At 42.5% G+C, this 13606-nt stretch overlaps 2 protein-coding genes across 11 annotated transcripts in view; one reads left to right on the top strand and one right to left on the bottom strand.

Annotated features, from left to right (window-relative positions):
- Positions 1-812: 812 nt before the first annotated feature.
- Positions 813-7707, top strand: LOC117735674 (cytochrome b561). 2 transcript variants are annotated; one of them, XM_034540471.1, is made up of 6 exons: positions 813-949; positions 1527-1734; positions 5367-5465; positions 5585-5688; positions 5994-6151; positions 6284-7707. In XM_034540471.1, the coding sequence occupies exons 2-6, from the start codon at positions 1530-1532 to the stop codon at positions 6474-6476; spliced, it is 759 nt and encodes a 252-aa protein (XP_034396362.1). In that variant the 5' UTR covers positions 813-949; positions 1527-1529; the 3' UTR covers positions 6477-7707. The 2 variants fall into 2 exon arrangements, with proteins under 2 accessions (XP_034396362.1, XP_034396363.1); XM_034540472.1 differs by having other exon boundaries at positions 858-945; positions 6284-6984.
- A 1764-nt stretch (positions 7708-9471) lies between these two features.
- Positions 9472-13606, bottom strand: part of tanc2a (tetratricopeptide repeat, ankyrin repeat and coiled-coil containing 2a) — a 43990-nt gene continuing 39855 nt past the window's right edge. For all 9 annotated transcript variants that reach the window (XM_034540068.1, XM_034540070.1, XM_034540069.1 and 6 more), the window contains one exon: positions 9472-12529. In XM_034540068.1, coding sequence (XP_034395959.1) covers positions 10654-12529 — 1876 coding nt within the window. In that variant the 3' untranslated portion in view covers positions 9472-10653. The remainder of the gene's footprint in view (positions 12530-13606) is intronic.

Below are 13606 nucleotides of genomic sequence, written 5' to 3'. Positions count from 1 at the left end.
CAACAGTAACAGACCTATGGACTTGTTGGGTCTTTCATGCGCACATGTTTCGGTTGTATCAATATATATATATATATATATATATATATATATATATATATATATATATATATATATATATATATATGGTACCATAAGACTTTTTTGGACAATGTAATTACATTTTTTATTAATTTATATATATGAATCTGCAGTATGTCAATAGAAAATATTTGTTTTGAAAATTATATATATTATGTTAGAAAACATATGCAAGTATATAGATTTTATTTTCTCAATCATTTTTCTATATTTGGTTTCAAAACCACACACACACACGCACATACACACACACACACACACACACACACGCCCCTCTCCCATCCTGCGTTGTCAAGGCAACACACCCTTTTCACTGGAGCTGTTAGTCATCAATCCAAGCAGCCTACCCCCCCACCCACCCCGACCCCCCCCCCCCACCCCTCTCTGTCGATGTTATTGTGACGTTTCATCACAAGTCAAACTCAAGGGCCCCTGTTCATTATGACATTTATTTATTGCTTTATTTTTAATGAATACATACATGTATATATACTATGTGTATATATTTGTATGAGTTGATATGTTTGAGTTTTACTGCAAGAAAGTCATTGTTTATAAGAACGTATAGCAACCCAAAAGAAGGCTATAATAATAATAATAATAATAATAATAATAATAATAATAATAATAATAATAATAAAATAATAGGAATAGTAGCAGGCTATATAACACTGCACTTTTCATAACTTTGTTATTTCCTACTTGGTCCCGCTGTCACATGGGTTGGGCTTGTTCAGGAGGACATCCAAAACACACACACACACTCACGCGCATGCACAGCCTGCACAGTGACAGGCAGAAGGAAGGCGGATCTGTAGCTTACAGCAGTCAGGACTTCCTCAGCAGAGCAGAGCAGACAGCACAGTAAGTAAGTAAATAGCATTATTCTTATTCCTGCTCGTGTACCCGATGTTACGGCTGAACGGAAACCCCGTCACCGCGAGTTAAACCACAGTCACATTAAAGACAACAGGTAACAGGTGACAGGTGGCGGAGCGAACGTCATTTCATCATGTCACTGTGATGTCCGTGCATGTGTGGTGGCTGAACAGCACTGAGATCAGTGATGAGCGGCATGACCGCTGGCGTCGGCCACCCGACAGCCTCCCGAGAACCAGGCGGGCGGGTGTCCCGATCGGTTTCTGTCCATTTCTGCCCGCGTCCTCGTGTCACTCCCCGTCGGCGAGGTGCGACACTTCCTGCCGCGTTATCTCGATGTCTTCGGCTGCTGGAAAACGAGTATTTGTATAGTTAGTTTTTTGTTCTGTAATTTTAATTGTGACAGCCAGTCAAACTGGATTTACTCAAGTATTTACTCAAGTATGTTATTCTAGGTAGATGTGGCTACTTATTCAACATTAATAATGAAATTAGTAAATTATTCATTCTTTTCATCTTGGAAAACAAAAAAACGACACTTAATAACCTTCCTGTTAATCTTTCAGATCATGAATGATCCGGCCCCGCGTCCTGCTTGCTCCGGGTTCCCGTGGCTGGTGGCAGCGTCGCAGTTGGTGGGTCTGGCGGCGGTGGTGGTCACCGGCGTGTGGATGGGCAACTACCGCGGTGGCTTCGCCTGGGACGGCTCAGTGCGGGAGTTCAACGTGCACCCGCTCTGCATGGTGCTGGGGCTGGTCTTCCTGCAAGGCGACGGTGAGTCAGGCACCGATCTGCGAAGAACATGTAGAGTTACTTGGGGTTACGTATGGGTCCGTGATTTTGATTCTCGCTAATTTTTATCCCCTCGCAGGCATTCACAGTTTCCTCATCTCATCATTTATTTTCATAACATTTTTAAGGATATCTTTCATTACAGGGCTGAAAACCTTTCAATGTAGTTTGTAGCAAGCAAGAAGCCGATGCGAAAGTGCCATGAACCTGCATTCTCTCTAGTGACCAGCAGGGGGCGACTCCTCTAGTGGCAAAAATAAGTCAGATCATATCTATGAGAAAATGACTCTACTTCAAAGTAAACATTGTAAATACGAGTTTATAGTCTTGAGACAATTTACCACGCCCTAAGCCCCAGGTCGGCTCCAAAAGCGAGTCAATACCAAATGACGCCACGGAGACTCCGTCCATATTTCATACAGTCTTTGGTGGCTACACAAGACTGATGCTGAAAACAATTCTGTTGTTACATTCTTGTTTTCCCTTGTTCATTTTGTACGGGGACGCAAGCTATCAAAGCACCGCAGGGGTACAGGTAATGCAGGAAGGACACCAGTGAGGATTAGCCCAGCTGGTCTTACATCAGTTTGTAGCCATGGTTACGCCACGTAATTGTCAGATGATTTTCCTGTCAAATTGAGTGAAACTGGAAGCAGAGGTCAGCTTTACGTGGACACTCTAGTCGTTCTGCTAGTGTGTGTGTGTCCGCATGTGTGTCTTAGCCTCGAGCGCCGTGCTGCTGACCTGTCACATTAAACTAAGACTACCCAGACATCCATCAGTCTCCATCCAGCAAGTTTGATATAAACAGAAGCAGAAATGGTTTTAGTCATTGAACATACCAGTAATGTGCGTGTGTGTGTGTGTTTTTGGGAAGCTTTGACAGAGTGGCCCATCTGGGGAATGGAACCGGCAGACCCAGGAAGAGCCAGTCAGCAAACTGAGCAGGTCTAGAGGAGCATGTATGCTAACATATGCTAACTTTAAGAAAATACACCACACACCACAAACTAGAGGTCTCAGTTTTGATGGTTATTCGTGTGGTTATTTTTCATTTATTTTAGCGTACATGCTCCTTTGTGAATTTAGAAAATCCCACCCTGACGATGATGAAAGCTTTAAAGACCATATGGACCTTTTAGGTTTGTGGTCTAACTAAAGCTTGCTAACTGACAATTAGCAACAAAGCTTTGAAAGCTTTCTTCAGTACTTCTCAATTGAAGGAAGTGACGTACAGTAAAAGTGACAGATTTAGAAAACATGAAGTAGCACAGAGAGCTGTTGTGACTAGTGAGCTCCGGCATGGTTGGCTTGCCAGAGTTCTCCAACTAGCCCCCTGAGTAGCTTGTGTGTAGCCAAGTCTCTAGAACCAAATAATTCACCAGCACGACTGGATTAAATTCACGGTGCCACTTCCTGGTGTGACCAGGCATTTTAAGCACCGTTTATTAGCGATACTTCCTTTTTTTCACCCAATAGCAAGCAAAAACTCAAAATGTATTTTCCAAACTAAAACTCAGATAAGTTATGATCTGTCTTATAATATACACGTCCCCGGTGAAGTCTTCGGTCCAGGAAATAGAGATGTCGCTGTCTTTTCCTGCTTCGCGCCTGCAGCCCTTGGGTACTTTAGCTAATGACAGTAACCAGATTAGTTCAACTGGTTCACAGCTGTCCGTTGCAGAGCTCGATTGCATTAGTGCGATAAAAGCAAAAAGGTCAGCTGGACATTATACGGTGAACAAGGTGGGTTATGGAAATACCCTGAGGGGGGGAGGGGCTCTTAGCAAACACAGACATACACCTCAAAGCTGATTACCTTTGATTAAGCATGTGTTTGTTGCCTCAGGCCACTTCCACTCTAATGTGGGTACATTTGACTGTCTACATATACACACACCTAATCAGCACTTCTTAACATGTTGCAGGGGTGAATCTTAGCATTTAGTATTTCAGGTTACATCGTCTGAAAGTCAATTTTAGAGTTTTATGAATGGGGTTTTTGGGTATATGCCTGAAATAATGTCTGTGGTTTACACAAGCCCAAGAGATGTCAACGTTTTGGCCTAAAACTGAAATTTCACCGGTAGATACCTTTTTTTGTGAATTTTGAAGCTTTTAGTCAGTTTAAAAAAAAGGTGGTTTCTAACAAATAGTTTGTGTTCAATCTGACAGAAAAGGTTTATAATATGTACAAATAATTACACTCTGAAAATCCAGAGACAAAAATAAAAAACACTTCTATCATTAGCAATATTTCACACTTTGTTTCACCGTCTCTTGTCGCAGTACAGTTTAAGCTTTTAGGTGTCATAGAAAAGGCAGTAGCTAACGAGTGGCTACACGTCATCACTCCGACTAATCCGCCTTCACAGCCTTAGAGTCTAACCGTCAGTGTTTCACTTCTGCAGATTGCATTCACAATTATGCAAAATCATAAAAGTGGTCTATAATTGTGAATATTATTTTGCTGAACAAAACCTTAGAATCATAAACATCATGTTTGCCACCGAAGTTATTTTCTATAATTTGTCGAGGGAACCATGCCAATGCTAACTTCCTGGGTTAGCCTTGAAAATTACCACAAGCCTGCAGCCCTCTGTATTTTAATACCTGAATCATGACGAGTAGACATATTCTCCTTAAAAAGCCTCACATGTGATTGTGATGTGATGACCTTTTTGGAATCAGATGCAATGCAGTCTTCATGCTCTGAAATCAATGAATCACACTAAAAACAGCTTGGAGCTGCTGAGTAGCTTAAATAAAGGATTAAAAAAAAGAACACAATTAGCAATTGTGTTCAGTTTAACCTTTGGCCCCAATTAAAGAAAATAGCTCAAGTTTTCTGCACACAATGCATGTATACTCTCTGTCGGCCTATTAGCACATCTTTACACCTTCTGTATGTGCTGTAATCAAATAATGTTCTTATATGTTCATGTCTCACTCATTGTTATTGCGCATATCTTGCATATTCACTAAAAATATATAGATATAGTGTTTCAGCAAACCTTCATGTTCCCCATTTCCATTTAATGTTGTTGTTACTCATTTAAGAGGTTATCTGCACAATGTTTCCTTCTGCTGCTCTTTGTATTTGTGATAATTCTTTTATTGTTTGGCATTTTGAAAATGATTTGGTCTCAAACATAACTTTTTTAACCTATTTACTCAATATGTCCTTAAGCAATGGATTTTATACTTTTACGTGATAGTTTTCACTTGAAATATTGACTTGATATTCTGTGTTATATTCGTCTATTAATTTTTCCTTCATAGAAATTGGTTACATTTTCCCAGTGCGATTAAACTTTTTTGTTGGTGATGAAAATCACCTTTTACATTCCCCATTATCATCTGTATTACTACATTTTCTGACATGCATGCATTGTTATCTTTTTAAAAAATCAATTATTTACATGGTAATTGTTTTCTGTGTTTTGGTTCCCCTCTTTGATTGGTTATTACAGCAGGTGGCCTTTTGTTTTGTTTCACATTGTGAATTCGATGGCTCACGAAGGACTGCGACTGAAAAGCTGCCACTCTAATGAAAGCAGCTGTTCACTGAATTATTGGTATATTCACCTCTCTCTTTCTCCCCCTCTTTCCAGCCATCCTGGTCTACAGAGTATTTCGAAATGAGGCCAAGAGGAACGTTAAGATGCTTCATGGCAGCATTCACCTGCTGGCCCTCGTCATCAGCATCATAGGTGAGTGAGTGAGAGTGAGAGTTAATACCTTGCAAAGTGAAGCGATGATGTGGTTCATTGACAAAAAGTGTGTGTGTGTGTGTGTGTGTGTGTGTGTGTGTGTGTGTGTGTGATTGTAGGGTTGGTAGCTGTGTTTGAATTCCATAAAGTAGCAAAGATCCCAGACATGTACAGTCTACACAGCTGGTGCGGCATGGCTACCGTAGTCTTATTCAGCGTACAGGTACAGACACACACACTCATACCCACGCACACAAGTTTCCATCACTTTACAAGGGACATTACATTGACTTGCATTCATTTCCTGGAGACTTTCCCTAACCCTAACGGCTACTTGCATGATCTTAACAGTTACCCTAACCGTAAACCAAGCCTTTACCCTAAAATATAATGATTTACATTATTGTGACGAGTCCCCACAATGTTGTTGTGTCAATAGGTCCCCACAACATGAGTGATACGAACACACACATAAAGTGTAATATGGATTAAGATAGTATCAACTCACTCTTCATCCTCCCCCACCAGTGGGTGATGGGTTTGCTGTTCTTCGTGTTACCTGTTGCGTCGGCATGGTTACGAGCGTTGTACCTCCCCGTCCATGGGTTCTGCGGTATGATGATGCTGGTCATGGCCATCGGTACCAGCCTGCTCGGCATCACGGAGAAACTCCTCTACACCATCATGTATGTATCTGCCTGTTTTTTTTAAATCATCTAAAACTAATTGTTTAGGTATTTTGTCTCTGAGAATTCTACCAGCACACCGATACAACGGAGGGGAACGGGGTCTCTCTCACCACCTCTCTGTGTACCCAGGCCAACCTACTTTAAGTTCACCTCAGAGGGTGTGCTGGCCAACATCTTGGGGATCCTGCTGCTGTGCTTCGGGGTGCTGCTGTGCTACCTGATCACCAGGGAGGAGTACCGCCGTCCGCCGAACCCTGAGGAGGAGTCTCTGTCCATCCACTTCAAGACCCTGACCGAAGGGAAGTCGCCCACCACACCGTGACCTCAGGGTGACGTCTTGACCGACCCCCTCCCCATCTTAATACAGTGTGCTACCAAGAAACTAGCTAGTGTTACAAGTATCTGTTATTAGCTATTTACAGAATGTGTCCGGTGGTATGAATGTTTTCGTAGTCCCAACAAAATCAACAGAGTGATACATCTTTTTCCGGTAAAACGATTCAATAGTTTATTTTATATATCCCAAAATCATTACAAATTTGCCTCAGAGGGCTTTACAATCTGTACACATACGACATCCCTGTCTCAGGACCTCACATCGGATCAGGAAAAACTCCCCAAGAAATAGAAGAAAAAAAACCTTTCACAGGGAAGAAACCTCCAGTGTTACAATCATTTATATTGATCATTTAAGTTTTTCAATGTATTACTTTCAATCCAGTAAACCCTGCGAGGCAAATTACCATTTTTATTTTCCAAGGATAATCTTGTAGTGGTGCATGTCAGCCTCTTGTGGCCAAAATAAGTATTACAACAACTATCACAATCACAAAAAACAAAAACATTTTCACATGCCAAAGCTTTTATTCACAAGAAAAAGTTCAACTTTGAAAAAATATTTGATCTTGTCTTTGAAATACACATTCCAATTTGGAACCACTCGGATCTGATTTATTTATTTATTTTTCTAAATTGTTGATGAATCACTGAGCATAATATTAAATAGTAGTACGTTAGTAAAACAGAGTTATTTGGAAAATGATTTAGATCACACTACTTTTGTAGGTCACTATTTCTTGCACATGAAATCTGTCCTCTCGTTTGATTTTCTTTCCCATGGTATCTATATCTGTCCCAGATCCAAGTGAAGTCAGTACAGTTCGTCCACAATGCAAACACTTCAAACAATACCAAATATATATTCCTTTTGCCCATTAGTAAGCCGTTTGTATTTAAATGGACTGCCATGTTAACAATATCTGTACAATGTGTTTTCAATTGTATGTGATAAAAGTTTGGTTACTTGATGCACTTTGACCAAAGGACGTTAAATTCCTATCTTTCAATGTGTTTATCCAACATTAAATATATGTAGCTAGAGTTTTCTTTTTGGCCTGAGTTCAGGGCTCCGCACTCGTGCCTAATACAAAGCTCTAACTGAACTTTTCTGAATGTTGTCCATCTAATGTACTTTTTGTTAGTGTAATCTTTAGTGGGAGGTATTAATGTCATTGTGACAACCTGAAGGAAATAAATATGTGTAGCGGCTTGAAGTTTTTTGGTCTAGTTGTGTTTTTCAGCTGACTCTTTTGGCAAACTTTAGATAGTTACATAGCTAACAGCCATATTTAACAAGAAAATTCGTTAGCTCGGTTTCGTCAACGTCAGTTGCCAGATCACGCGAGTGTGATGCTTAAATACTGAAAGGTCTCAAACAAAGTACATTTTCTCCGCATGTATCTGAAAAACTGCATTTTAGAGTCAGAATATATGTGGCTTGTAAATTTGGTCGTAATTTCACTTCTCCTATTGGAGTTAACAGACTCTAGTCTCCCAAGGGGGCTGGCAAATTGTTAAACCATGGACTGTATATAAGAAGTGGTAGTCATGGTGACGTCACCCATTGGTTTGTGGACTGATGTTTTGAAACCTTGAGTTTGATGTTTTAGTTGTTGCCATCTTGGATTACAGCAGTTGGCATGTTTTTGTTTGTTTTGCAACCAATGAACTGAAATGACCATATATGGAATGCAGAGAAGTGATGTTGAGACGCTGTGTACAACTCTGATAGCGGCAGCGACCTGTCAATCACCTTGTATCTCCGCCCTAAAGCATACTCTGCTTTATGGTCTGTTTAACTCTAAATGACCATAATTTACTAAATGAACATCATGCTGTATTGAAGAAGACTTGAAAATAGAGATTGAGACCATAAATTCATGTATACAATGTTTACTGAGGGAATAAATCAAGAGACAAGTAGAGTCATTTATATAGACTTCTATACAACCAGAGGAGTCGCCCCCTGATGGTCAGGAGAGATAATGCAAGTTTTAAGACACTTTTGCATTGGCTTCACTCGGCATAATCAGAGGTTGCCGCCTGGGTGAAACCCACGTAGATTTGGCGCCTTTTAAGTGGATGGTAGTCCATTTAAGTCTTAAAATCTCCAGTGCGTGATATTTTGACCCAGAAAGCGGAGTTTGCAACAACAAAATCTGTTCTTACTGCATCCAGTGCCGTCATTTTACGTGACAGTGACATTTTAACAGCATATTTTACGCTCCCCAAATGGCAGATGAATAAATAATCTGCATTTTTAATTAGTGCATGACCACAAACAATGTGTCTTTGGTAGAAGTTCCCAGGGAGAGGGAGAGATAGAGAATGCCTGTCTTTCATTAAGTTGTATTCCTCTTCGCAATGAGCATACACATTCCTGTTGTTTTAAATGTTTAACAATTATGTTCTTGTCGTTGTTGTAACCATCCTGGGTTTTGAATCTTAACTTATTTTACACACACAAAGTCCCCAGTAAACCAATTGTTCCCAGTGTGAAGCTTGGTGGCATTTGCACGGGCAGTACAACACTTTGTTTTATTGTGAGACGACACAGCTGCCATTGGGTTTTAAAGCCACCCTGATGCACTATGACGAGCCGTTTCCACGCTTTATCACTTTTAACATTCTAAACTTCTTATTTTTTATAACATTCAATTTCATCTCTCTAACTGGCCAGAATTAAATGCCACAACGAGCAGTTTGCACATATTCTCACCCCTGAGCAGTGAGAAATGAAGGCAGTGGTCACAGAGACTGCCAGAGGTCAAGGTCTTCATCAGCAACTCTTAAACCAAGCCGCCGATTCATTAGAAACATAAATAGAAAATGTAAAAAAAAGAAGAAGAAATTAATCAGTACTAAATGGCTGAATACATGATAATAAACAAGGCATTTGGTTTAGTTTCAACTCTACAAACTAATGTATTAGTATTGTGGTTTTGAAAAGCCCAAAAAAGACACCACCCTCCGAACTCTTTAAATGTCAAATATTGATTTTACTTCAACTCCAACACCACGGAAAAATACAGAGCAATGTCAGGCTTTGCTGTGCTAAACTCTGATTGGACAATCACTGGGGGGGAGGGGTTCAACCGAAGGTGAGCTGGCTTTTATTGAGTTACAGACAGGGGAAGGATCCAATCGTGTGTGTTGTAGCAGTTGGGATCCTTGCGGTTTGCATAAAGGACCTTTATGACTACACAATACAAAAGTCCTTCATAGAAAAAAAAATAATAAATCAACCTGGCGCAAAAAAAATGAATAAACCTTAAAAAGTAAATTTTTTCTAGGATGTTTATTGGAAAAAATGTAAACCCAAAACTGAGCAAAGCTTAATGGACTTTGCTTTTTTTTCTCTTTGAAAAGAGGGTTTCCATTTCTATGTAAAAGACCCTCAAAATAAAAATCCAAAAGGAATATACAGTTAGAAAAAACAATATTTGTACAGCTTAATACAGATATATAACTTAAAAAAGATAAATATCACTTAGTTTTTTTGCTATATACAGCAAGCCAGTCCTTATTCAATGACAGTATCATTTTAGTTTCTCAAACTATGGCTTGGGACCGGGTCAATGATCAGAACCTTGGTGACACCAGTTTTAAAATCTGGACCCTGCGGTGACTTTGTCCATGTGTTCAGCGCTTCAAATAAAAACCTTCATTTAAGGCGTACACAGCAGACAAAGGTGACAATGGTGGATTTGTTCTCTTGTCTCACTGATCGCTAATCTTCCCATTTCCTCATTGTGCTTCCCTTACTCCCCTCATCCTTGCTTCTTTTCTTCTTCTCTGGCTCGTTAATTGACCCGACCTGTAAAAAGCGATATGTTCCTCATCAAACGTTTGTGTTTAACTTCTGCTTTCCCCCTAACTCTTCTCAACAATTAAGGAGTCAGTCAATCCGGCAAAGTACCGACATTGACCAGTTGTGCGGAAGTGAAATTGTACAACCAAATACATCGGGGGCAACCTTCAAGGAGAGCGTGTACTTCATATGAACTGTATGTCGTACAAATCGGTTAATTTCAAGCATAACTCGATCTTTAAGATTCAAAAGCCCCGGTGAATACTGGAATATATGAGTGCACTCATTTCTTTTGAATCACTCTTTATTACCCTGCTCCCTTGTCTTTACTGGACATGTAAACCTTTCTCTACACATTGGACTCTACGAAGGGTCTTTTTGGTTTGACAGGAGAGGTTGGTCCTGTCTTTCTGTCACTGTGGATCACCGGCAGCGTTCTGGCCAGCTTCACATCCAGGTAGGAGGGATTCTGACTGGCAACTTGCACCGAACATTCACCCTGAGGATAGTAGACCGGCTGGTTGTCGTTGTGCGCGTTGTTGTTGCTGCGGTTGTGGTATGCGATGGAGGATGGCTGGGGCGGACCGAAGCCTCCTTGATTGGCGGGGGTTTTGCTGGGTGAAGTGACAACGGTGTCCACCGAAGACACGGCCCAGGAGCGAGAAGGGCTGAGGCAGGATGCAGAGCTGGAGGGAGCTTGTTGTTGATACTGCTGGTAGCCCCTCGCGGACCTGTCGCTGACGCCCATAAAAGGAGTGTTTCTTGATGACCGGCCTGCCTCTCCGGGATAAGTCCCGCCTCCGGCCATGTATGTTTCTGACTGGGGAGAGGAGATCAGAAAGAGATCGTCGTGGTAGCCAGTGACCCGTCCCACGGAGGCCAGATCTGAAGGTGCTTCCATGTGCTGGACTGAGGCGGACGTCCTGAAGCTTGGGCTGTGATTGGCGGGCTGCCCGCCTGCAAGGCTGCCGCTGCTGGTGGAGAAACGGACGCTGATACTCTGGGAGTGAACAAGAGGCCTTGGGGGAAGAACGGGGGAGGAGGTTGGGTGGGCATTGAGTGGTCGTTGTAGTCCACCCTGATGGTGGTATTGGTAATCGTGCGATGGTGGAAGGCTATCAGGAACCCCCCTTGTCGCCTCGGTAACTTCCATTGGGTAGTAGGCTGCTTTGGATTGGTTGCGACTGAAGTGACGTGCCTGGCCAAATCGATTCATCCCCGCCCTCTCCCCTCCTCCTTCTCTCCCATAGGCAGATGCAAGTCTTGCCTGGCAAACAAAGTCAACGTCTACATCATCCAGAGGATACGATCCAGAGCTCAGACCAGCCTGGACCTGCAGGCTAGGCCTTATATCCAAGGGGCTCGGGCAAATGCCTTCCCCCAGCTCGGCCAGTTCTTGTGGCAGTTGGCCAAACTGGGAGAAAGCAGAACTTCCCAAAATCATGCTCGAATGGGAAGAGGAACTGGGCTGACTGGTTCGGACCACCTGGACTTTGGCTGCTTGGAGCCACTGGCCTTGAACGGGGTTCTGCTTTTGGAAGGATCTCTGATTGGACAGGTGGTGGTGTTGCTGCTGCACCCCTTGGATCTGGTCTGAGTGGTGGTGGGCTGCGACAGACTGCGGATGGTAGTGCAGACCTACATTTCCTGACAACGCAGGCATACTTTCTGACATTTGGCTGAGTCGCTGTGAAGGGATGAAATGGTGGTAGGAGGTGGACTGAGGAGGAGGCGCAGGGTTACAGGGCTCTGAGGAGGGGGAGTGTGCAGGGCTCGGGAGGTGACGATACAGGTGAGTGGGGGAGAGTGAGGAGGGGGATGGCACACCAGGGTGGCAGTGAGCGTCGAGACTTTGAACCACAGGTGCAGGGTGGAAGGAGGGGGGGTGAGGATGAGCATCTCCTTCCCTTTGACTCTCCTCCTCCTCCTCTTCTTCTTCTTCTTCTTCTTCTTCTTCTTCTTCTTCTTCGTCTTCTTCCTCCTCCTCCTCCTCCTCCTCTTCCTCAGTGAGCCCCTCCCTGTCCAGCACCTGCAGACAACCTGAGTCTCTGCACCTGGCCTCGTTGATGGACATGGCCGCATGTGATGAAGGAGGTGGAGAGTCGTGTTGTTGTGCGGCCTGCCGACACTCTTCCTTGACCCGGGACAGCAGGCGCTGGATCTCCCGGTTGGAAGGGCATAGGCGGCTGGCCTCAATCAGGTCCTCAAGGGCTGCATGGAACTGTCTGAATGGTGAGAGAGAGAGAAATAAGTATATATTATATATTTCAGAAGATGACCACAGTTCTGGGGGCTCCATGAGAACGACCTGCTCACCCTACTAATAGGAACTCTAAAGTGGCGTAAGCCAGACAGCGCCCCTCGCACGCATCTCCAGCTGGGAGATGTCCAAATTAGCTACGTTGACGCCAAGCTCTCTTAGCTTTTATAGTAATACAAGAATAAATAAACAACTTCTTTACATGCGACAATCATATAAACACAAGCCAAATAGCCCTCATGAAAGTACGTGCTGAAATGAACGAGTTGACCTCTGGACTTCACTGTCAGTCCATTTGTCTCCGTTTTCTTTAATTGTGACCTCATGTCCATCCCATTCTCGTGATATCTCAAAAACGCCTTGAGCTAATTTCTTCAAACGTGGCACCAAGTTCTACTCAAAGATTAACTGATTCGGTGGTCAAAGTTTATTGTGCCCTCACAAAACAAGTTGTTAGCCATAACCATAGATTGTATAAAATAAGTGGACGTAGTTGTCGTGATGTCACCCATTGGTTTGACTGCCATTTTGAAGCCCCGAGTTTGGAAGTCGCCATCGTAGATCGCCATCTTGACTTTTTGCAACCAGTGAATGGAAGTGACCATATTTGGACTTTGGAGGAGTGAAGTAGAGACACCAGAGACACCATCTAGAGACGGCTATGGCAGCGGTAGCGTCCTGTTAATCACAAGGTAGTCCCGCCTTGAAGCATACCTAAAAGGTTTATTTTACTCTCAATGGGACCATCATTTATGAAATGATCATGTTGTATTGAAGACTTGAAACTAAAGATTGAGACGATAAACGTGTTTCAAGTGAGAAGTCGGCTTATTTTCTCACAGACTTCTATACAATCAGACTTGTTTTTGTCATTGAAGCTATTTGAAGGAATGCAAGTGTAAGACACTTCCGCAGTGGTTTCACTCTTCAAAAGCGGAAGTTAGCGCCTGGTCAAAATGCAAGTAATTAGCATATGCAATTCATATGCTATTTACTGAAATTACACACTCATATTTAGTAGTTTATCATGACTCGTCATTCA

The sequence above is a fragment of the Cyclopterus lumpus genome, chromosome 8, assembly GCF_009769545.1.
Source record: "Cyclopterus lumpus isolate fCycLum1 chromosome 8, fCycLum1.pri, whole genome shotgun sequence".
NCBI lineage: Eukaryota > Metazoa > Chordata > Actinopteri > Perciformes > Cyclopteridae > Cyclopterus > Cyclopterus lumpus.
This window is presented reverse-complemented; position numbering and strand designations above follow the sequence as displayed.